General features: G+C 36.6%; 1 protein-coding gene across 10 annotated transcripts in view; it reads right to left on the minus strand.

Annotated features, from left to right (window-relative positions):
• The window catches only part of KLC1 (kinesin light chain 1), a 48,095-nt gene that overhangs the window by 11,106 nt on the left and 11,051 nt on the right, over nucleotides 1-25,938 (minus strand). For 2 of the 10 annotated variants that reach the window (XM_085061255.1, XM_085061258.1), the window contains exons 2-13: nucleotides 19,782-20,043; nucleotides 16,369-16,599; nucleotides 14,292-14,370; nucleotides 12,210-12,435; nucleotides 11,608-11,695; nucleotides 10,859-10,960; nucleotides 10,053-10,226; nucleotides 9,817-9,916; nucleotides 8,886-8,935; nucleotides 8,732-8,799; nucleotides 7,265-7,373; nucleotides 5,314-5,448 (exon numbers count right to left, since the gene is read on the minus strand). In XM_085061255.1, coding sequence (XP_084917381.1) covers nucleotides 5,314-5,448; nucleotides 7,265-7,373; nucleotides 8,732-8,799; nucleotides 8,886-8,935; nucleotides 9,817-9,916; nucleotides 10,053-10,226; nucleotides 10,859-10,960; nucleotides 11,608-11,695; nucleotides 12,210-12,435; nucleotides 14,292-14,370; nucleotides 16,369-16,599; nucleotides 19,782-20,042 — 1,623 coding nt within the window. In that variant the 5' untranslated portion in view covers nucleotide 20,043. Of the gene's footprint in view, nucleotides 1-748; nucleotides 1,401-5,286; nucleotides 5,449-7,264; nucleotides 7,374-8,731; nucleotides 8,800-8,885; nucleotides 8,936-9,816; nucleotides 9,917-10,052; nucleotides 10,227-10,858; nucleotides 10,961-11,607; nucleotides 11,696-12,209; nucleotides 12,436-14,291; nucleotides 14,371-16,368; nucleotides 16,600-19,781; nucleotides 20,044-25,938 lie in introns of those variants that run through there. The other 8 variants (XM_085061253.1, XM_085061257.1, XM_085061263.1 and 5 more) reach the window with 7 other exon arrangements.

A 25,938-nucleotide genomic window follows, 5' to 3' on the forward strand; every position in this document is an offset into this window, starting at 1 on the left:
AAAAAAATTGAATACATGTGAAACTGCAAGAGCTTGCTGCCCTCCCCCAAGCCTGGCTCAAAAACATTTCAGTTACTAATTATTACTTTTTAATTTCTATTACTAAATACTTATAATATATACATTTAGCTAAACACGTAATACAATATAGCCACAACTTTATCAAAACAAAAGGGTTCCTTCCGAAGTGTAACAAAGATGTGAACATCTTTCCAAACGTGAAGACATGCCCAAGCCACAATTCATGAATAATAAAAACCCACCAGAGTAGTACCAACAATTCACCACCACCACCACCACCACCATTTCATATGAGCACACCATGGTGAACAGAGTACAAGCCCCAAGCAAAAGCATTCCATCAGTCTCAAAAAAACCCATTTTGTTCTTTCCACATATCTACATTACTTGCAAACATGTTTAATTAACACTAAAATCCCTGAACAAAAATATTGCTAATCAGAAAAACTCAGGGTCAAATTCCTATGCTTCATTTTAACTTTTACCAAAGAAAATGTAAACTAGAAGGAAATTAATTTTTCATATATTGCATTCATGTTTGACACTGCTGTGCTGACCCAGAGAAACTTGCAACTGACCACAGTTCTATTTTCAAAAGTTTTACTCTTACAAAACCCCAAAGTTTAGTAAGATTAGAAGTGACCACTTCCTGCTTCACAGAAAACCTATGTGATTATGAAAGGAGAGTTGAAAAAGAAAAAAGCACTACTAAGCAAAGACAGACACCTGAGTTGGAGTGAGTTTATTAGAAGTTAGAAAGACAAATACACAAATCACTGAACACCAAGATTAGTAGAGAAAAGCGTAATTGCCAAAATCTCACACAAAGACTAAACAGCAATGCTACTTTAGAATAATCGTAAGTGAAGACATCCAGAGTTCCATATTGATGTTAACCATATAATAGGTCTCTAAATACATTTTAAAGCACTTGGAGAACATGCTTTACTTTTACGGGTTTGGTTTTTCTCCTGTAAAGATCACCATCATGCCATTTCAATAATACCTTGTGTGATACTTTTAACTACCTTTATTCCATAGTGAACAGCTACTTATAAAGGTCATTGTTACTTGTTTGGTTTCTTTACTAATGTATTACACAGCAAATGGTTGTAATAACATTTGGTATGACTAGATACATATCTGGCAAAGCTACACAGGTACAGAAATAGAAAACCAAAAACGACACCAGCACTGAAGGAATGGCCAGTTTACAGGGAAGTGTAGCTCTGACAAGAATCTTAAGGGGTTTGCTAAAACACAGCAGTCAGTACTGAAGAGAGAAGTTAAAGCTTGAAGATGGTGCACGCCCGTCATGCAGGAGACAGTATAAGAATCACAAAAGGCATCTAGGCCTGTCAGAAATGGAGAGAGAAAAACTGAATGAAACTGTTGGGAAAAATTCAACAGTTTTCAATTTTGAACAGTTAGTTTACAGTATTTCTAGGTCATGTTCAAAACTTTTATTTTTCCCTGAGTAACTATTTGGACAGCCCTTAAGTACAAAGTGCAGGCCTTTGCAATTACCAGAACCCACATCTTTATGCAGTTTCACCTACATCACTGAGATGGGACTGACAAATGAGCATGACTGATGCTGTGCATTCAAGTTAGAATTTGTGCAAAACACAAAACACCTTTAACAAGGGAGAGCTTTGCTATTACATCTTGTCAACAAAAAAAAAAAAAAAAGATTTTTTTTCTTCAGCTGATGGTAAGACAAAAATAAAAAAATAAATAAAAAAAAAGAAAAAAGAACAGAGCGAAGTGCATTCATTTCAGCTTTAACTTCTGTCAGGAATTTTCCTTGAAACAAAAGTGCAAGAAGAAAGAGGTCTTCACCTAACCTCCAGACAAAATTCTGTTCATTCCCTTAAGGAACTAGAATCCAATTGGCCTTGGTCAATTCACTCTGACAAGTATTTTTAGAACATCTCTCTGTGTGTGTCTATATATAATCCAAATGGAATTTTCTCTGCTCTCCCTAATGCAGTGAGGCAGCTGAAACAATCCACCTTCAAAATAAACTGTGGTTCAATTTGCACACTTTGTATTCTTTGTGCAAGTACAGAGACCACTACTTACAGTCTCACGATACCTGTCTTGACTACCTATCACAACTGGAGTGAACAGTAACTAAAATTATCTTTGGAAATGGCAAAACACCTTGCTAACAAGTGATTGAAGATGTAAATCTAACTGAGTATTTATGTTTCAAACTAAATTGCCAATATTGTTCACACTTAAAGACAGACTTCAGCTTTGCACGATTAAATAAACTGAAGTCTAAGTTCCAACCAGAAGTATTACATCAGTGAAAAGGCTAATTATTCCTGTGCTCTGAAATCAGCAATACTGTAATAGTGAAAATGATCCAAAGAACAAAGGGGTGACAAATTTGGTACGTATAGAGTATAACTCTATAGAGTAAACCTAACCACAACATTAGGAATAAGCAGACAAGCTTTCGGATACTTCATATCTGAAATAAAAATATCAAACTCCTAAGTTAAACACTGACTGCTTGATCAACAAAACACTACTAAAGCATGAGCTCAGGACAAAAAAATATACATTCTGGAGTCCAGAGCAAATGAAAACCAAAATCACAACATGTTTTATGGCAAAGTTTAATTGCCAATTTTTGCATCATTCAGAATGACAATCACCTTATTACTGCTGCTTACACCTCCCCACCATCACTATCTCCTGTACTTTGTATTTGTCTGGTACAACATCCCTCTCTCTGACACTTATTAAACAAAAGTAACTCTTAACAGCTCATCTATGCTAGTGAAATCCATAGTTTTCCTTTCACACCTGAAAGTGGACTTACATGGTTAAAAGCCTGTCTGTTTGAAGCATATGGTTTAGAGTAGGAAAAGATATTTCCCCACACTACAAACACAATATGTAGCACAAAGATTTTCACCTGTCCTGCAGCAGGCTGCAAGATCAGTTTACAAAAATGCCAGTGATGGGTACTCACTGTTATTTTTTATGTAAAAATATAACAAGGGATCCAAATTTTGGCCTTTTTTCACCTTTCATTTTAAAGACCAAGTGTTTCCTTGCATTTTCAAGTATCTTCTGTTCACTGTAAGGCATGAACTTTATAAGTGACACATAAACATGCACTATAACAACCTCTCTTAATGTGTCTGTTTTAATAGTTACTGACAAATTTACTTCAATAGATATTTCAGTTCTTTGGTAAGAGTGTAAGACATTACATCAAAGCCCACAATGCTTAAGATGGATTACATTACCTATGAAAGGCCCTTAATTACATCTTTCAACAAAATTTTTTCCTTGAGTTTGTCCTTTTGCTTACTCCACCTACTCTCTCACAGCCAAAGAACAGGAGTCAGCTTGACCACTTCAGAAGAAATTAAATGGAAAAGGCAGGCCTCTCTTCAGGCTCTGCAGACACAAATGAAAGATTCTACTATACTTTATGAATCAGAGTATTTTGTCTGGAGGGAACACACAAGGGTAAAAAAACTACAAGATATAAAGTAGAGGGAAGAACATCACTGAGATAGAAACACTTGCGGGGGGAGGGAGAGTTGCCCACTTCACGTAGAACATGTAATACAAAATACCTTCTCTTAAGAGGGGGAAAAAAAGAAATAACAAAGATGAGAATGAAGCAATGCCACTTCACCACACTAAAAATGAAGTTTGCTTACCCTGAGAGGTCAAAATTTAATTTTTGAGACCAGCAAGTTTTATCACTAATTTGATTCAAATATTGACCTAGAAATACTGTCTATTGCTTTTCCCCAGAAGGCCCTTTCCATCCAAAACCTGCATGCATTAATGTCAATAACAGAAAAGTTTAATCCATTTAGAACATACACTCATGCAAAGTATAGTGAAAATTAAGGGAGGAGTACAGTACACAGTTCTAATGCTGAATGGGCAAAATGAGAATTAAAAGGAGTTATCCAACCTGACTTTGGCTTCATTAATGATGCAGTATTAATCCACAACAGATGCTGATTGACTGTCTTGGCACTGAGAACACCAATGCCAAGAAAACAGTAATAAAGAGACAAAAGCAAAGATGGAAAGAACATTCTCCTTTAAGACTAAAGCACTATGTGTTTTCTCAAGGCTTCTTTGTAATGCTAAGCTTTGTCTCATGTAACTTACAAAAAGATGGGGAAAAGAAGATTGCTACTGTAAGAGAAATGAAGCTTCAGAATACTCAATATTGCAAAGTAGGCTACTTCCCCTCCCATACAGCAAAAGCAACACCACTTCTTTAATCTAAGAGAATATTTTCAGCAGAACTGCAGCTGGGAGTTAGTTAACAGTGCAATATGTATCCCATTGCCAGCAATGGGATAAAGCATGGGAAAGCTGGTGACAGAAGCAAACTACATAAGCGAGAGAGTAACTGAAAGCTTGCACTGTTCTTCAAATTAAAGGAAAACAATGGTTAGAAAAATGCATATGTAATCACATTATATATATATGTGTATATATATGTTTTCACTTTATGACAATCAGTGTAACACAGTAAAGCCAATATATGGGGAACAAATAGGAACAATCTCTGGCTCCAGACAAATTTTAGCATGGGAAAGTCATATTAATTTCAATGAGGAAACATAAGTCACCATCACATTGTTATGTGATGGCACTGCCTTTTAAAAATGACTGTAAAAAAAAGGCTATGTTCCTTTCTCCAGCAAGCTGAGTGAGGAGGAGATCAGAATTATTTTAGTGTTAGACTGATCATTTCAATTTACTCTGAAACTGCTAACACTCAGTTTATCTCCATAGCAAATGTTCTTTGTGATTCCAACTGATGGAGTATTTTTAAAGAAACATTTAAATTACAAGCAAATATGGCACCAAAAGGAAAAAAAGCAAAAGTGAGTTAATTGCCAGAATATTTCTACCAGTAAAAACAAACCACCGACAAGCAATTGTACACCAGACCACAACCAGGACACTCAATCAGCATTACACAACTTAGCCTTAAATACAACTGCTTGGGATTCTTCCATAAATGTCACCATTCAGGACAACAACAGAAAGGATCTCTTAAGATTTTAAAATATGATGAGTTTTTTTAGCATTATGATAGACTCAATGTTATCCTTAATTTCTTAATTGATTCTGCAAAATTACAAAATACAACGCAGATCAACCAGGAAACTACTGAAAGCACAGCAGGCTGGTGAGTGGGCAGCCCTAGTTGTTAGGTGATGATTTCCTAGGCTACTTTCTCCAACTGTGTACTGTACTTACCCCGTTCCACTCTACGCTCATACTCACTTCCTCGCCGCCATCAGGGCCACTCTCGTACTTTACCACATCCACGTTGAGGCTTTCTCTGCTCCGCCGCTTCTCTATGCTCTCAGGGTCATTCAGCACTTCAGCCACTCTCTGTTTGTGAACATTGTCAAGACCCTGAGAATTTGATAAAATGGGAAGAGGCTTTACCTTGTTACAAGCTCTATTAATCTATGACTTACAACAACTGTGCCAAGCAAGAAGTAAGACCAACCCACAATTCCATCAGCCCAACTCTGCTTTCAGAGAGCAGCTGAGTCGTCCTTTATAAATCAGCAAGAATCAACACAGCATGAAGTGGACAGTTTGGTAGTTTGAGAATTCATTGGGTTGCTGTTCTTTTCATCCTTTCTTGCTGCTTGTCTAAGCCTTGTGGTGTTTATGTCACTTACCCAAAGCAATCTGGCACCGGACTAAATTGCTTGTGTCAATATAAGCAATTTATAGATCGTGAATCATCAGTGTAATTCTCAAGTTTTCCACCCATCAAATGGTGCAGTCTTCACCTGCCTTTGGAAAGGTGTCTGAATATCTAATACCTCAGAAGCAGGCTGTGTTATTTAAAAATACTGATATTTGGCAAAAATACAACACTTGGCATTAGTATAATTTTCCTTCAGAAAGAAATGAAAGAGAATATAAGCTTATAATAAACATACTCAAATCATACTTACTTTCAGTTTTGTTTTCTTTATAATAAACCTACTCCACATCAGAACTAGTATTTGCTGACAGGAAGAGATCCCAGATGAATGCCTTATACTTCATAAAATATTGTGCATCTTTTACAATACAGCACTAGCAGCAAATGCAGCAGGGGTATGTGTAGCAAACCCATAAAGCCAACCACAATACAGAAAGTCAAAAGGATGAAGCTCTTAAAAGCAAAGTGCATGAATAAGAATGAAAGTTGTTTTAGTGGCATGGAGATTCTTGGTTCCCATAAACAGTTTTCCCCTAAGAGAAAAGGATTACTTGAATGACCCAGAATGAAAAGGTAGTGTTAAATGCTGCTGTAACACAGTATTGTCTCCTATACATCTAAATCTAGTGGTGTGTACACTGCCATACATTATGGATTAATGGTATAGGTGGTATGTGATGCATAATGAAAATCTGAAGCAACCTTAAAAATAGTCAGCAGCAAGCTTCTAGAAAGAATACAAGTCTTATTTACCCTTATATAAAAAATGAAATTAAAATGGAACTTTCACATTGTTTACTAGTATTTTCTTACTTTGCTTTCCATTTTAACACCAACTGACAACCCATGGTTTTTTGTCCAGTCTTACTTATAAAAGACATTGCATCAAATCATCAAAAAGTGAAAGAAAAAACAAAAGCCAAAAAAATCCCAACAAACCAAAACTCTCTTCTACCTTCTAAGAGAAGGGAGAATGGGGTAACTTGAACAGTAGATTTTAGAGCACAAAAGACAGCGGATTAAAACAAAGTCCCCACTGACACTGTAATACCTATCCCACTAGTTTACAGAAGTAACAGAAACTGAAAGGTCTACACCGTTAGTCAGTTGTGTGCAGAAACTTCACATTTTTAAGTTTGACAGCTCTTTATTAAAAATAGAACAGCATGACTGGCAAAGGAGATTTGCAGCAGAATCTGTCTATTTTCCCCCAGCTACAGTCTCTCTCCCAGGACAAGCAGCCAACTGAGGACTGCTGGCCAACATAATGTTTTCTGCTCTTTCATTTTCCACATAATTTCACCCCCAGTTTGAATCATGTCCCCAGTACATGGTGCCACTGCCCTAACAATTAACCAGACTGCAAGTGTTATATCAGTTTATCACAAGTTCAGTATGAGATTAGAGGGTGGCCAGGCACTGAAAGTTTCTATATACTGCATGCACAAAGTTGAAAATCTGCACGACCACAATGCAGAAACATTACTAAGGTGAAATTTTCATACTTGCCTGTTTACGAGATCTCATTGCTGCCTCTTCTAATGTTTCAGCAGCTTCAAATTTGCCCTGTCGTCTGTAAAGTGCCCCAAGGTTCTTTAAAGTAGTTGTTACTGTTGGACTGTTGAAATAAAAGAAAAATGCCTCTATGTAATATGTATACTCACACAGCAAACTCTTCTCAATTCACTACTAAAACATTATTACAGTACTTATCAGATTTTTGTAATAATTTATTAATTCTCTCTTCAAATACACTATACTATACTTCACATACACTCAATAACCTGCTGACCCCTTTCACAGTATATTAATGTCTCACACCAGGGCTAGCTAGCATCCCTGAAACAGGAATGCTATAACCTTGTGCTCCTTAGCTGCATCTCAAGGTGAAAATTTAGCTCTAGACAAGTGTGTCCAATTGAAAAACTGTGAAGCTTCCAGCAAATATGCTTATTCATGCATAGAGAGACCATTAGTGTAACATGTGCTAGCCACGAAAGTAATTAACAGTTTCTTTCATCAGCTTTTACTTAATACTATCTGTAATTTCTATGCATTCAAACCATGCTTGAACAACAAAAGAAAAAAAAATTTGCCCTTTCCATTAACAAGTCTCACACTCTAAGAAGACATTTTTATTTCAGTGGCACAAAATTAGCTCAGTCAGACTGTTGTTGCGTGAAGTTTTGCTCCAGTAACAACAGAGAAAAGATTTTCTCATGCATTAGAAAGAACGAGCACATGAAAAACAAACCAACAAAATGTACTGCACCCAGAACTCAGGATGGAGAAAAAAGAGATTCCAACAGTACAAAGGCTCTGATGCTTTTTAAACATGAAAATTCAAACACTCAGTTAACAAAACCCCCTCACTGATTGTCAGAACTGGCTGCAGGTTTTTTCATACATCGTATCACCTACATGTTAAAAAAGTCACAGTAATAACAAAATTAGAACAAACAAAAATATTTCACCAACTGTAGGCTGAAATCCTTGTTTCTCCCGTTTCACTTTAAAGTACACATTGTCATTCACACAACTATGTTCTTCCAGCTTTAGAAACTCAAATAATGCTGAGTTGTGTCGATTTAACTCTGTTGTCTTGAGCCAGCTAGGTAAGTGAAGGTGGTTATTTGCAGTCTCATTTTTGGCCCTCTCCAGAGGCCATGAAGGGGCAGCAAGGGCACATATGCCAAGGAGTGGTCGGAGAAGAAAGAAGGAAAGGTGACCTAGGCTGCCACCTGAAGGACTGCCAAGAACACAACTGGTGCAATTTTATGTCACTTGCTAGATCGAACCAGCCTAGATTAAAACCAGCCTCAGGACTTGAAAACTGTTTCCTGAAAATCAGTCTTGGTCCTGGAGTTTTAAATACTCTAGTTTTTATAGTCCTAACCAAGGTTTTATTTTCAAAAATGCTTTAATCTGAGACACTGAGTATTTCTGAGTCGTTTGTCCTGCAAAGAAATTACTCACCTGTCAACTTTGCAAGCTTTGTACCAGCCACCATACTCTCCAAAAGATGTGCCATCTTTTTGTTTTCCCTAGAACAAAAGTATTGTTGAAAAAAATCTGATTTGCAACTTTAACAAGTAAAAGCTCCAAAGAAGATTTATGACAATGGTCTTACTTTGCATTCTTCCCTCTCTTCTGCATGCATCCAGATAGGCTTATTTTCATCTGGTGAAACAAGACAATATTTTACAGAAGAACAAAATTACAAATTATTTATTCTTTGATTTTCACCACTCTGAAATGCAGTTGTGAACCAGGGAATTATACGATTACCACCACAAAAAAAAAAAAAAAAAAAAAAACCAACTCAACTTACTGGCCATACTACAAGCAGCAGATAAATAAAACATGCACCTCTTGCAGTTTTACAACTCTGTCTCTTTTTCTTATCTGAATTTAGACACAGTTACTTCTGAGCAGCTTTGAAGTCAGTATATACCACCACCCATTTGTCATGTGTCTAATTCTGTGCTAGAAAACATGAATTTGTTTCTTTTATCATAACAACTGCTTTGACATCTACTAAGTGGTGCATATGCTACTGTCACAGAATGAAAAAGAGAATGGAAATTTTTTTACTGGGATTTTTAGTTTATAAACTGCACATGACATTAATGAATAGTGTAATTTCCAATTTAAAGGTATTTTCCCCCATTCTTCAAATGTGTTAACAGAGGGCTTTTGCATTAATAATGTCTCTATTTCTGTCACTAAAAATCCTGCACCGACTCTTTCCTGTCATTGGGAAAGGACATACATACAAAGACCAAAATTGGGTTTAGCTGGGTATAAGATAAATTATGCCAGAAATACAATCCATAAAACACAAATCCACTAAGTCTACATCATGTTTTTGAATCAAATGTCTACTGCTGTATCTAAAAGCTTTCTTATGATGAATGTACTTCCAACACAACTATCAGCTCACCTTTTAAATCCACCTAAAGCACACAATTTTAATCAGGACACTATTAACTTCCTGCAAACTTTATTTCATAACTACAAAAATAAAACATAAATTCAAATCTGGGGACTGAGTTTCTTACCATCTACAGAGCCAAACTCCCGTTCATGAGCGCGAGTAAGAATCTCTTTGTATAAAGTTTCCGCTTGCTTAAACTTGCCCTGTTTTAGATAGCAGGATGCCTAAAAACAAAACACCCCCCAAAAGATATCAGCATACTGCTTTATCTTTATAAAGAAGAAATACAATACATGGTGGATAAAATGCATTTCAGTTCATGAGAAATCTTGTCTCAGATCTACTTGGGGAAAGGCTTACCAGATTGTTCTTTGTTTTTGCAACATTTGGATCATCTGGTCCCAGCTTAGTTTGGTAGATTTCAAGTGCCCTCTGATAGTAGTATTCAACCTCCTCATATTTACCCTGGTTCTGGCATAGCAAAGCCAAGTTATTTAATTGCTTGGCAACATCAGGGTGATCTTTCCCCAGGACCTGGAAATGAAATACACTGTATTAAAACACTCTGTAATCATCACTTCAGGGTTTAGAAATAAATAATTTAGAAGCATCCTGTTAATTTTATTCCTCCTCAATTCAACATGAGGATGACGAAAGCAAAAGCTGCATGTGAAAGATATGAAAATTACTCAATTCTACTGCAAACTGAGAATGATGCAGAACAATCCATAAGAGGAACGAAGTAAGTAGCAAAACGACATTATATGGAGAGCATTATATAAACCTGAAGATGCAGTCTCACAGACTAAAAAGATGTATCCACAGAGAGAATAATCAACTTAAAATTTTTAACTAAGTTTCATTTTTTCATTTCAATGCTCTTGTCAAACCAAAGACTATTTATCTATCACAGGGGAAGGAAAAAGGTAAAGAAGGTTAATCCCAAAATACAGAATTTAGCATATACTCAGTGTGCTCCAGCAATTCCGTAGCACTACTGGAATTTCCTACTGTTTTGAATTTCAGACACTCCTAACTACTAGGCATTGTTAACTCTGGGGTTTATCTGGCAGATCTACCCAACCAAAGCATAAAAATAGTAAGTGTTTAACTTTGCCTTCTCCTTTGAAAAGTCCATTCAGAACAGCTGTATTTGTCACTCCTACCTTTTCTCTGATTTCCAGAGCTCGCTTACACAAAGGTTCTGCTTCTTTGTACTTTCCCCGTTTACCATAAAGTACTGCAAGATTGTTTAGAGTTGCTGCCACCTGTCAACAGCAGAGAAACATTAATTACACTGAAATCTGCTGTTAATACTTGATAAATAAACACAAGGCATTGATATTTTCAAACTTTCCGTGCATGGGGTAGACCTCTTGAAATTTACAAGGGAAGGAATAAATATTATTATTAAATGCATACATAAACAATAGGGGAAAGAAAAACCTAAATCACGAAATAATTTTGCTTCACTTGTGGAAATGTCATTTAGTGCACACATCTTCACATGTTCTTCTCTTACAAAGGTACCTCTCACTTGGAGCTGCCCTTAGTCCCACAGGTTACAAAAGTATCACATAAATTTTGCAAAAGCTTGATTTACATTCCATTTACAAGCAGCAGTAAATCAGATCAGAAGTACCTTTCAATCTGAGTATAATAAAGTGATTTGAGTAAGCAAATTAAAATCTTTCTTCACAAATTGATTTCCCCCAGAAAATCCAAGCAATCCAAAATCAAGCATGGGCAAATTATTTACAGTGGAACAGCACTGCATATAATGTGGCCTCCTACCTGTACTGTTTAAAAACAAGCCAGGTCTTAAAACCTTTCCTGTTGAGTTTGATATTAGCATTAGTTGAAAAAAAGTTCAGTGAAAAACAAACTAAAATTATGATATTGCATGTATACAAACCGCTGGATGATCTTTGCCCAAAGTCTTTTCACGGATGGCCAAGGCATCATTCAGGAGATTTGCTGCATCTTTGTATTTGTTCTGGTCTCTGAATTGTAAAAAGATGTAATTAATATTGGGGATTCAGGAATGAAAAATCATAAAAATTAACCTGACTTAATTACTGGCCTAAAGATGCTACTACAAAAGAAGAATAATTGAGAATATATTCATAAATGAGGAAGCAAAACCCTGAAGCCTGCAACTGTAAACAGTTTGCTAGTTGAGGACTGTACTGAACATGTACTATTTCTACATTGATGTCCATTTTCTACTCTAGATTATCTCAAAGTGGATAATCAAGAAATGTCCCCTCAATAAACAAAAATAAAAGTATTAAAAGCAGCTTCATTCCAAAGCAAAGGCACAGGCAAAAATATAGCAACTTGTCTGACTTTTAAAAGTCAAATACATACAAGTACTTTAGGACCCTCTTAAGGGTTTTAATAATAATTTAAAAAGGAAAACAGAACAGTCAGAAAATTCTAGTTTGAACATTAGAAAGCAGTAGCCAAATACTAAGTACTTATTTCACTGGTATTTATCTATGTCAGTATACAAACCTGTACACCAAAGCAAGAATGTTCAACATAGTGGCAACATCAGGATGGTCATGACCCGAAGTCTTCTCCAGATCTTCAAGAGCTTGTTTACAGAGAGGTACAGCAACCTCATATCTACCTTGGGAAGCATACTGGATAACGAGATTATGAAGGGTCCGTAATCTGGCTGGAATTTCATAGCCACCTTGCTGGGCAGCAGCTGCTGCACTGCTATGCTGCTGTTGAACTGAAAGAAACCCACAAAATTTCAATTTGTATAAAAGATGACTGTAAATAAATCATCTCACATGACTGCTCAGTGACACACAGTGAGACTCACTGAATTTCATTTCTTCAACAGCATTAGAATGTACTTCACAGCAGTCATGTGGTCTTGAACAGTGACAAATATGACTATTTTATTCTTCGTATCATGTCCAGTATTGTATTATTATTATTTTACAATTCTAGTAGCTCAAAGAGCCAAATGTAATAAACTAATGAAGAAAGTAGGAAACTATTTCAGCTCAGCAAACCATTAACATTCTCAAGATTATAACCTAATTTTGCACCTATGAGTATCACTGTTTCCCTGCAGGAAGGAACACTAACATAGACAAGCTGAATACCTGCAGAAAAGCATTTTCCTTTATTCTCCTCTCTAAACATACAATTTTTTTTTGTTTGCTACATCAAGGAGCACTTAAGGTTAGCACATAAAGGACTGAAACACCGTGGATGACAGAAATAACAGCTGCAAGACCAAAGGCCCTCAGTCAAACCAACCTTAAAGTTTTACTCACTAACCCTCAGGCTTAGCCACTTAATTTCCAGTAGCTCATAACCTTTGGTTGTTGCAACTCTCACTCTCCCACTCGCCAAAAAAATCGACTAAACCCTTTTCCCCTGACCAATTTCTGAGCTTTAGAAAATTCCCTCTAACTCATTTTCATTAAAGTCTAGAGAACGCACAGGATAAGGGCTCCAACCAAGAGCCTGACTTTATTCTCTCCTTTCTATTAAGCAAAAACCACTCTCACAGAAAGTGGGAGCATTTCTATGTCAGTGGAATCACACAATTCTAAGCATATACCCACAGTCACTGCCTGCCAAAGCACTGAGGCATTTCAGCATTTTTTGGGAGGTCAAAGAAATCACTGACATGTCAACTGTTCTTTTGTAAAATGAATAAAGGGAGGTTTGCCACTCAAACTTCCTACTACAAAATTCTAGGGAAGCAAGGATGAGCTAGGAAGGAGTTGATGATCAACACTGACCTACTGTAAACTCTCTAAACCTTCCTTTCAGTGCTGGCTATGGGCAGCACTACCATGCTGTCAAGAGTGCAGTGTACCTTGTGTACATGCCCATAAAGGAAATTTGAAACTGATTGCAAAGGTGGGACTCTTCACACATTTTTCCTGTAGTCATTTGTCTGGTAAAAACCATTCTGCTCCCAGCACACAGCAATGACTCTACAACACCCATTTGTTCTATGTTTACACACATACAAAAATCACATTTCACTTAGCAAAGCTTATAGCAAAGCTTATCTATTAACAGCTTTTCTCAGTCACACTACCAAACCTCTACCTCAAGCTCCACTGTATATTCCTCAGTCCTTCTCACCTGAAGACAAACAATACTTCCATAATGAGTATTAAAACTAAAGCACGCAACCTTAGCAAAGGACAAAAGACTATATGAAAAAGATTTCATCCTGAAACCTGCCACAAAAAATCTTAAATCAGATTATTAAAAAGGTCATTAACAGAATTCACCATCTGGCCAGAATCTGCCTTAGTCACTTACAACTAACCATTCTGAGGCCCAACAGAAGGCTAATGGGACAAATTCTGACTTGAAGTCAGTCTGAAGAACTTTACAACAGCTGGTAAACCCTCTTTAAAAACCTAGGCCCCAGTTCTGTACATACGAGTGTATAGAATGTGTATCAATGATTGGATTCCTTATTCTAGCAGAGGTATTCACCACTCCAGCTGTGTCCCAGAGGTCCACAAGCATGGATCCATTTTTGTAAAGAGCATCTCTATATTCTACACTTCAGAAACACACCAACAGTGTAATCTGAAGGACACTTACTTCCTTGTCCTTGGTCATCTTCATCATTGGGAAAGAGATCATCCAAAGGCTCTTTGGTGGAATCCGTATCTTTATCCTCCTACAGAACAAGCCCAAACACAACAAATTAAATCTAAGGCATAAGAGGACAGTCCAGTTAATCAGCAATGTTGAAGGAAAACCTCACATTCAGAATTTCAGAATTAACAAGAATAACATTTCTCAGTGAAGTTTTATAAAGGTCTTATATTTAAATGTACTCACACACTTTGTCCCAAAACAATACAGGACACCTTCAGAAGGGCCAGGAATAGAAATGAGGTCTCCTAGATTTCAGTCTCAATTTAAGCACACAAGAACACATTTGCTATTCTTACAGAGGCATTAGATCTAATGAAAGTACCCAGTGAAGAGTAAGTACTACTCTTGCCCATGGTACTTTGTTTAGTTATAAACACAGTTATAGCTGGGCAAGAGAGAAGAAGACCTCAATTTCTGAGTACACAACTTCTGTACTACAATTTTTCAATTATACTCTGTAAGGTTCAAAAATTTAAAAAATTAAACAAATAAGGAATAATTGAAAAGAAGCTAATTTCCAATAGTCTCCATCTGGAACCATATTAATTTCTGCAAAATCCATCACTGTATATTGATATTAAGCATCCAAAGATCATTTCAAATGTAAAAAAAGAGACAGATTATCCCCCAGTCCTGTTTCCTACACACCATAAATAATTGAAGTTCTCAGAAATTATGAACTCAGTAAGGAGAAAACAAAGAGGCAGAACATATTCTTATTTTTCTGGCTCTCCATCCAACACCTTTTTCCACAGATGAGAAAAAGGCAACTGCTGCTGCTGGTGTTAAAATATAATGATGGCAAATAAGGGGCACTGCAAAAACAGCAAATTAATGGGATTAGATCTCAGATGGGAAGGTCATATTTTAAGTGTTGATTCCAACCTCATACTGAGTCTGTATCACTGACTATTTCAAAAGCTAGAAACAGAGACTGTCCATATGGTTAGTGAAACTATAAAGATGCTTGGCTTACTTGGACTCTATTTGTTAATTAAACTTCAAATAATGGAGCTATTTAGGCCATCTGCAGATTACAGTCTGACAGTATAGCACATCAAAATCCCAATATTCCCTTCCCCTGCCCCTTTTCTGAACAGGCTTCACTGGCAAATTCAACTACAAATACCAAGTCATGGAACAGCACTGGAAAATGTTGGGTGCAACTGACCAAATCAACTCTCACCACATACAGTATGTTAAAAAGGATTAGTCAAGCAGTCAGTTAAGCATGACTAAATCACATCCATTTTCAACCATTAAAATTGCTGAAATAATTAGTTATGAAAAACTGCTCTTTCTGCTCAAAACTGCTGATAAGGTCTGAACACACAAAAATGAGATCCTTCTCTACAGTGCCATCTAACCTAAGGAAGCAAAATAAAATCATATGAAGGAGGGCAAATAAATCAAAAGCCCTTTTAAAGTAGTAAATTCCTTCTGTTAATTTAAGTCATATTCCTTTTCTCTCTTAATCTAGGATACTCCTAATACCTAACACAATGGGCTTGAAAACATGCAGAAGATCACAATGTCTGGCAGATGGTCCTTACAGGGGATTCAGTAACATCTTATCTTGCGTAAATTCTCAACAGATACAAAAGCTACACACTGATTTCACTACAGAAAAATGAAGTATTTTTCCTGTAGTCAAAATAAGCCAAAACCTCTATGTACTTAAAATCTCTCATAGCTTAGGTTTCTCACTTATTTTAACTGCTGAGTTTATAGAGGTGAGATTTTTGCTTTAGTCTATGTTTTCATGTTTTTTAGCTTACAGGATACTAAATTCACGATTTATGAATCTTTACTGCAGACAGTAAAACATATACTCTCTTAGAACAAGAATGAGTTCTCAGAATCATTCTGCAGACTCTACGACACTAGTACAAGGTAGCATTTTAACAAATTTATGTTAAGGACAATCAAAATGTATCTACTATTTCTTGTTAAATAGGCAGACTAGAACACACGTAAATGTAGGGTGCTTTTACTGTTTTACTCTACAGGTACTTACTGATGGTGAAATATCATCGTCGTATTTTTTTAATTGATTCATAAATTCTAGATGTTTCTTTTCTTCCTCCAGCTGAGCCACAGACTGCTCACTTTTCTGTAGTTTCTGCTGTGTATTGGCTAGTTCATCCCGTAGCCACTGATTTTCCTGGCATAGCCGGCGAACCTGAGCACGCAATTTCTGCTTCTCTGATTCCACTGCATTTAAGTGATTTGACAAGGCCATCATTACCTAAAAAGCAGAATGTGTCACTTGACATATTTCCCCTAGAATGCAGTCCTGTACATAACATATGAGGCTTGCATTGTTTAAACCTATGTCAGTTGTGAAATCTGGTAAACATTCATATTTCTCTTCTTTTTAGATCTGGTTCTCACTTGTTCTCTAAACTTTTCTACAATTTAGAAACACAGAATGGTTTGGACTGGAAAGGACCTCTAAGATCATCTCTCTCCAGTCCCTTGCCATGGGCAGGGACACCTTCCACTAGACCAGGATGCTCAAAGCCCCATCCAACCTGGCCTTGAACACTTCCAGGGATTGAGCACCTGTTCTAGTACCTCACCACCCTCACAGAGATTATCTTCCCAATATCCAATCTAAACCTCCTCTTTTTCAGTTTGAAGCCACTCCTCCTTGTCCTATCACTACATAATCTTTGAAAAGTCCCTCTCCAGCTGTCTTGTAATCTGTTTTAGCCCTGGAAGGGGCTCTAAGGTCTCCCTGGAGCCTTCTCTTCTCCACCTCTCCCAGCCTGTCTCCAGAGCAGAGATGCTCCAGCCCCCTGATCATCTTCATGTGCCTGCTCTGGACTTGCTCCAAGAGGTTCACATCCTTCCTTTGCTGGGGTCCCAACCTAGAGGAACACTTTACTAATGATTGTTTTCCATGACGCTATCAAAAGTTAAAATTGTTTCAGAATTCCCTGAAGATTAAATATAATCTTAAAATATATGAAAAATTTGAACTAGATTACTGAACTGGAAATCTTTGTTCCACTAACATGAAATGGAGCAGTAATACTTCCACAACTTGCAGGATCACAAAAATAATCTAAGAACTAACAGAGAGTTCTAATTTAGCACCTTCCAGACAAAAAAAAAAAAAAAAAGGATTTGTACACATGCTTATAGTTCCTAAGGATGAATACCTCAGCATAATGATAATACTTCAAAGAAACTCTTATATGACTGAGATCTAAATGTGCAACTGAACACACAGTTTATAGATGCACTTTATACTACTAATCATAAGCTTGAGTGTGAAGACATTCAAACACAGCCACATTAAGGACAAAAAATAGAACACCAGCCTGCCTGGACCAGTTTTTTTTTTTTGCTGAGCAAAGTTAAATGAAAAAGGAGCTTATTAAGTGAAAGCCAAACACTACCAGCAGAAGATACTCTCCCTTCACTGTTTATGCAATCTCCCACTGACACATGGAGAACAGCTGGCAGCAATCCCAGGAAGCACACCTTGCAAGAATGGACCACTGGTGAGAATACATATCTTTTAGATCAGTTAAGACATCCCCAAGTTACTAGTATTTCATCTCCTCAATTTCATGCTTTTTTAAAAAACAAAGTTATCTTTAAGTGGTTTTAAACTATGTATTTGATGTGAAACAGATGGTGTCCTTAGCTGAAATTTCAGGTGTCAAAATATTCATTAAGTCTTTACAAACTCATTTTTCTTATAAAAGTAAGGAAAAGTTCAGGTATAATTTCCCAATACCAGTCTAAAGCTCCATACTTCAGCACCTACCTATTTACATATTAAAAATAGTTTTAATATTTTTAATGATTTGGTTGATTCAAACAGTGGCATTTGTATCATCAGAAAGTGTATTTAGGAAAATTGTGGTAATAGAGTTAATGTATTCAAACACTGAACAAGCTACAATGGCAAACCAAAATCTTTTGTAGTCTTACTCCCTAAAAATTAACTAAAAAAAGTCTGATAACTTCTTCAGCATAGTTTAATTTTCATGGCAATAACACATCACCAGACCTACATGCATGCCACAAAAAAATCTATTTCCATATCTTAAATGAAATAAATTTTAAAAAATTACTACATTGTTACAACTCAAAGCATGCAGGAAGAGTAACCTTATCAGGTCTGAGAGCAACAGTTTGAAGTGTAATTGGCTGCCTAACAAAGGCAGCAAATGCAGACTTCTTGGCTCCTCACTACCACAGTTCACAAAGTACCATGTGAAGCAAACAAGACAGGAATATCTGCAACTGAGGCTGCTGAATCTGATAGAGCCAAGAATCAGAACTAGCTTTTCAGAGTCCTAATACTACATAGAAGTTAGGAGAGAGAAGTTACCTGTTCACTTGTGCATCTTCTACCTTCAACCATTAAAGGTAACTCAGCTATTGTTATTTTATTCCATGTATCTTCTAGCATTTTTTTTCTATACAAGGCATCAAAGTGGGTACAACATACATACTAAGGCCTGACAGTCTGTTCAGGCCTTCTACATTCCCCTGTCTGATACCCACATTTCATTCTCTCAGTCTCAATTCACCATGATCCAATGCACACAGCTTCCAGATCATCAAACAATAATAGCTTGATCCAGAAGAGAAGTCTGAGCACAGTTATAGACCAACAGAAAGACTATTAATGTAGAACTAACTCATCGGCATTTTCAACTCATTTGCAAACACTCTGCCATTTTACAGTGATGACTGTCACATCACATTGTTTCAGGTTTTTGACTTAGTACAAAATACCAAAAAGGTGTACTGTAAATATAGTCCTGACAACCCAACTAAACATGCAACTTCTCACTTGTCTTCTGCAGATGATACCTTCATCATCTAAGAGTCCACAGAAATTAGCTCAGAGTCCTCTCTTTAATGCACCAGTGAAAGTTTTTCAGATTCTGTGCTCAGGACTTTAAAATGCTTTTAGTTTCAATTCTGGTTTAGTAAAATGTCCAATAAACATTAGAGATTCTAAAGCTCTGAGAGCATCATAAGCTACTATAAAAAATCTGAGTCAAGGGAATATAAACATGAATTTAAGGCTACATCAGAGCTCAAAGGCTGGAGCAAATTCATTTATGTGTGTTTGTGAGACCTTCCTATGCAATCATTTAGAGTTAAAATGCCACTGTTCAATTCTGGAGCTGCTCAGACATTACCTGCCTAATGCTGTGGAAAAGTCTAAACAGAAAATGTAACTGTCTCACTGATGTCAAGTGGAGCCCAGTTATGAGCCTCAGTGCTTTAAAACTCAATGCATAATTAGTTCTTTAACACAGCATACTGGACAGTAACTAACTCTATTAATTACTGCATCTTTTGTCCTTAATACACAAGAAAAATGTAAATGTCCCAGCATATTACTAAAATCTAGAGAGAAATGTCTGAAATGCTTAATTTTTACCACAAGTTTACCTGTGCTTCACTAAGGCCAAGCTCCAGCATTTCCAGTGACTTTCGAATCATGTTTGATTTTTCTTCAACCAGATTAGTTTCATCATCTTTCTTCAAACATTTCAGTGTTTCAAGTAAGCTCTGTAAAATTGAATTGTGTTCATTCTTCAGTGCCTCTAGTCCATTAATCACTTGCTTAGTTTTGGCAATGATTTCATCTTGAGTAAGCTTCTCCAACTTCTCTTCCTTTAAATACACCATTGTGGACATGTTTTCATACATTCTGAAATGGAAGAGCATGCCAGTTAATACAAAAGGAAAAATAAAATTAGCATATAACTCTATTACTGAGTAAAGTTTGAAATGTATATTCAGAATGCAATTATATTTGTGCACAACTTTTACAATGTTTAATGTCCTGAGTTTGATAAGTTTCGAGTTTTCCAGTTTCTACTTCCAGATTTAATATTAACACTCATTGATAAACCAGAAAACAACACATAATGAAATATAGACTACAACATGGCATTAGAATTTCTAGCAAGTGCTGAAGAACAGGGCTGCATATCCAGGATTCTGGTTTGTGCAAAAGCAAAGTAGCAGGTTTACAAAATACATACTATAATAAATACAGCTATTTGCAGATGCCACTGATCTGCAACTCTCAAAAAACCCCCACAAAACAGAGCTTGAAGAATTTGAAGAAATACTATCCAGCCTCCTAAAGAGTTCATCATGAGAAAAGACATCTTTTTCCTGTAAAGAGGAGACACCATTCTCATCCTTTCCCATGAACTACAAAAGCTCCTATCACTGTGTATTTTGAACAGCACAACTACCCCTAGGACAACTTTAATTCATTACTGTAACTCTGCAGTCAACACACAGACATTCACTTGCCTACAGGTCTATATGCTGCTGTGTTGATGAAGATGCAATACCTGTCAAATGCTGGAAAAAACAGTTTGTATACACAGTCTTTGCAAGAAACATTTCACTGTGCTATTGTCAGTATCTAATGCATTACATTAAGGACAGTAAATTTCTGGATGTTTGTCAACACCTCTACCAAATGCAAACAAAGACCCAAAAAGGTTTAGAAACTCATATACTCTATCACACATGCTCTTACTGAAGCAACAATTTTAACAAGATAAAAATGCAAAGAGAAGGCACACAAACCATTCGACCCTTTTTAAATGTCACCAGAAAAACATTATATAATGAAAATAAAGACTTAAGAAATTACTCCTCTATACCTCAGGTATTGAAATCTTTGACTGAACCAGGAAGTATAAATTAGAATAAAATATGGAAGATTTTTCAAAAGCAATAGATTATCACATCTATGTGAAGACACCTGGGTAAGCACTGATTAACATTTAAAATTAATTAAAACTGTATTAAAACTCTGTACTACAGAAGCAAGTCTAATTTTAGAAGAAAGCACAAAAAAATATAGAACTACTTAAAATTTTATTTAAAACTGCAGTAAAACCATGCATATATGCACATCATGACAACAGCCAAAGGATGTGCTCTTATGCTTTTGCATTACATTAAAAATAAAAGGTTGATCTTTCTGCCTATATGTACTCAAATTACTGTCTCTGTTATGATCTCCTGCAATACAATACCCAAGAGGCATATCCACTTGTTACCAAAAAAAAGCTGTATGACACTGGTTTATTTTGTAATAATCTATTGTCTGAAAACACACATAATCTGGGGAAGCGTGAACTTAATTTTACCCAGATTTAACATAATAACTTAATATTGAAAAGAAATGAATAGGGAGCATATAAATCTGTATAAAACAGCTAATCTAACATGGCGTAAGAAATTAAATCATTAAAACCTGATGAGAAGAACGATATTTACACACTTCCCATTTATAATATGAGAACTCTTATCCATAATGCTTAGAAGACAGTTTCAAAGTATGTACTATCTGAAGTAGTGTAGAAAAATGAACTGCAATTTAATGTGGGCCAAATTTGTAAATAAATGCTTCTAACACAGTCATATAAGAAATTGTTATGGATTATGCTAACTTCAGCACACAGCTCAACCCCAATTACCCTTGGCATACTTTCACAGCCTCACTGAACTATTTCCATCTTGAATGCAAAGTACTAAACCTTTGATTATAAGGAAATAAAACCAGCAGAGGCATGTGATGAAATGACCATCTGTGTGTCTTTTGTGAACAGAGATAGCAAGTCCTTCTGCAACCCTCAATATTCTATAATTCTACAGCAGAGATGAAAAGCAGGTGTTTGCATATGTGTATGCAATGCACAGATAGACGCTGTTAAAAAAAAAACCCATATTTGAAACACCTCAGTAGAAATAGAATTAATTCTAAGTGATGAATACAGAGAAATTAACACCCATAAATTAACAGATAAATTGTCAGCCCCATAGCTCTGGCAGAATACACTGAAGCTGCAACTAAGGGTGGCTAAGCCAGCAGAGCAGCTTTTGAAGAGAGGAAAAGCAGATTTAAACTCGATGGGGCAAAAACACACTTCAAACCATCCCAGCAGCAGACCTGCTTTATGAAGATAGGTCTCCTTGTCTCACTGGATTGTCTCAATCCAGTGTGCCAGATTTTTTAGCTGCCTCATTCCAAACTAAATGCAGCTAAAAGCTTCCATTGCCTCTGCACTACCAGCACAAGCAACCTACTGGAGCTGGAGTCAAGTCAAAAGCTGCATCAAGACAGAGTGACCTGAAGGTCCTTGCAGCCTGGCAGAGGGATTCTCAAGTGTCCTCTAGTGAACACTGTTAGAATCCCAATCTCTCCCACTGACAGGAAACAAATATTTAGGACTACATTTTGTGGGGTGCCTGTTGGTGTTCAGAGTTTTACAGTTTGTGCTTGGGAGAAAAAATTTAGAAAATAGGAGGATAAGAAACATACTATTTTTCCTGCAATCAGATCTGACTCTCTGTAGAAGTAAAATTAAGGAATAAATATCTAATAGCCTTTAAGGGTAGTGTGGAGATGTGATGCTATTTCCATGATTTTTTAAAACTGTATTTTACAAAAGATTATTACATGTTCATCAAATAAGCGCATATTTGAATACATATTCATGTAAAGAGGGATGTTTTTGTAAAGGGCAAGGACTTGGATTCAATGATCCCTGTGGGTCCCTTCCAACTCAGCATATTCTGTAATTCTGTAAATTAAATTTGAATATCCTGAGGCAGCAAACACCAAGGAAGCAAACAAATTAAGTTTGTATGCAGGATGTATACAGAGGAAAGGAGACAAAACCTACCCTGCCTTTCTACTGTCATTTTTCAAAAAAAATTAGCTCTTTCTTCCTATACTTTTTTCCTTGCAGAAAAAAAGGGTGTAGGCAAAAGCTTCTTAAGCTCCTCTAAGTTTCGTCCTGCACTCCACTGCACTGCAATTTTTACCTGCTGTAGGGCAGGAATTCTAGATTCAAATACTAGTTTTTTACTCAACTGAAAACAAAACAAAGAATTAAGATGCACAAAGTAATGAGTAAAAAAAAAAAGTGCAATGCAGCCAGAGTTACAGACTCGACAGCTGGCTTAAGAAATTCACCTATTATATTAAGCATGTGTCTGGGCAGATCTTGAGTATTACCTTCCTTGTTTATTTTTGACAATACAGACTATGCTAATGTACAAAAGTCACTTAACTCTTTCCAATGCTTCCACAAAAATCAGGACACTTTCTTAAAACACACAAAAATTAGTTAACTTTGGCAGATCAACATAAAAAGCCCTGCAATGACATCTACTAAAGAGATTTCCACGTGATCTTATAACATAAGCTCAAAACAAAGAAATGGACTGAGAACAGCAAGAGTCTGAACCAAAGAAAGCAGAGCCAAGCCTTTCAGTCATGTAACCACTGGGATAATCTCATCATATACAAACAACTTAAGTGGCTGTTATCTCTAATCAGTTTAAGTATTTTGTTATTCATAAAACTTTCAAACCAACTACACTAGTACTGCTGACATCACAGATTTGTGCCTAGATTCTCCTACAGACATACACATATCACAGCCAGCTACCTAAGCTCTCCACCTCATATTTAAAGGTCTCTTAAAGAGCTTTTCCTACTCAGCTGCTTTTAAAGAAGTGACATTTTTCCTGCAGATCACCTCAAAATATTCTTGAACCAAGACATATAAACATATGAATCCCTCTTGGCGTAGCAAAACTTATCAAGGAAGAATTTTATTCTAGAAAACCCGTAAGATTTTCTTTTTCCTTGACCAAAGATTAGCATGGATCCTAAAACTCAATATATAAAACCATTCTAATTTTTCATCCTTGTTATGAATCCCTAAGGACTCCCCCTCTCAGTATTGATATTTTTATTATTTAATGGATTTGAAGTACTAAAAGCTTGGAAGATAAATTTTTAATGTATTTAGTGTCTGATCATTACTGTTGCAAAATACAATTTTAAATAAATCAATTTTTAAAACACCAAAGTCTAAACTGCTTTGTCAAGCCAAACTCTCCCTGAACTTTTTTCTCTGCATATAACAGCTGGCAGGCAGCATAGTTGAAAATTAAGGAATGTGTTTGCACGAAAAAAAAGTAAATATCTTTCCAAAAGATGCTACAAGACTGGCTCAAGCCATACCTACAGGCTCTGTCACTTACAGGCACTGCAAATTCCCCAAAGTTATGGTGGAAAGTTATACTAATTTGAGCTTTTTGTATCTCTAATAGGGACCTATCAGTTCACTGTTTCCTAACAATAATCAGTCCATTCAGGGCTTTTAACCCTAATTTCACTTTAAATTCCTCCTTAATTAAACGGCAAGGCTCAGCATCCTACATCTGCCATGTGCTTGTTTCAATTTTGTATGAGCTGCAAATTACAAGCCATTAATTCCCTGCTCAGAGCAAGCACAGGTCTCATTACATCATGGAACGCATCTTCAAACACTACCGAGCTGCTTTAACTGCTAATCTTCATAATGTGGAAAACTGCCTTCTCAAACAAGCCTCAAAACATCACAGGCCGTCCAAGCACAAAAAGAAGCTCACCAACAAAGGCAAGAGATGCACAATAGTTTGGGAAGGACTGAGCAGTGTGTCAAACACTGCATTAGCTGCACCTCTCCCGCAGGCAGCTCAGCGACAGCAGAAATGACAAGGATGAATCACTCACAGATGCCTTTCATATGCTGAGAAAGGTATTTGTAAAAGGACTCAGATAAACACTGTAGTTTGACTGTATTGCTGTCATGGTTTACCGTCAGAAATCTCCAAGTCTGAAAGAACAACGATTACCTGTATTTTTTCTTTAATCTAAGATGCTAGTTTTCTCTTTCTCTGCGAGACTATTTCTCCTATTCCTGTAAGGAATATTTATAATCTTTCTCTTTTTGTTTGACTTGCCTTCCTTTTAGTTAGAATGATCCCTTATACTCAGGAATTTCATTCAATTACATGATCTCTAAAAGTAGCTTTTTCCTCTTGACATATTCAGGCCTGCAGCTTTTGTGCCAGTGCTAGTCATCACTCTTACCATCTATATTTGAATCCGCATAGAATAGAAATCTGGAACTGCACCTGCAAACAGTGTCCTGGTGGAGGTCAGACTTAAGGCACACTCGCTGACCCAGTTCTATAAACAGAACAGTGCTGCACTTCTGCACTGCCTCGGGTTTCCAAATGCGTGAGCTCAGAAAGCACCTTCACCATGGAGCACACAGGTACACAAGCTACCTTAAAAATAATTCACTGAGGACAATTAGCAGCACATCCTGGAGGCTGTTAATCACTGACCAGAAGAAGGTAAGAGGATGGAGTTGCACATGACCTAGCAAAAAATATTAAGCTACAGAGAAACTCCCCCTCTCCAAGGGAGGTCACTTTTTCTACCAACTTCCAGCTAGTAAGCACACGAATGTAAAAGAATCCTACTGTGCTCATCCTACAAACCTTCAACTTGGAGACAGCCCTGTAGAAGTCTGCCCTACCACTTGATTTAAAGTGAAGTTATGCAAGGTAAATACTGTAAAAAGGACATTTGTAGTCCTTTAATGTCAAGGGTACATATCCCAAGAAGAGCCCAGAATCACATTCATAATTTGACCTACAGCTTTAACATCACAAAATGTCTGTGTTGGTAAGTAAACTGGACAAAGACTCAACCTTTGCAAAGGTT

This window comes from Lichenostomus cassidix, chromosome 5 (genome assembly GCF_008360975.1).
Source record: "Lichenostomus cassidix isolate B80296 chromosome 5, HeHo_3.0, whole genome shotgun sequence".
Taxonomy (NCBI): domain Eukaryota; kingdom Metazoa; phylum Chordata; class Aves; order Passeriformes; family Meliphagidae; genus Lichenostomus; species Lichenostomus cassidix.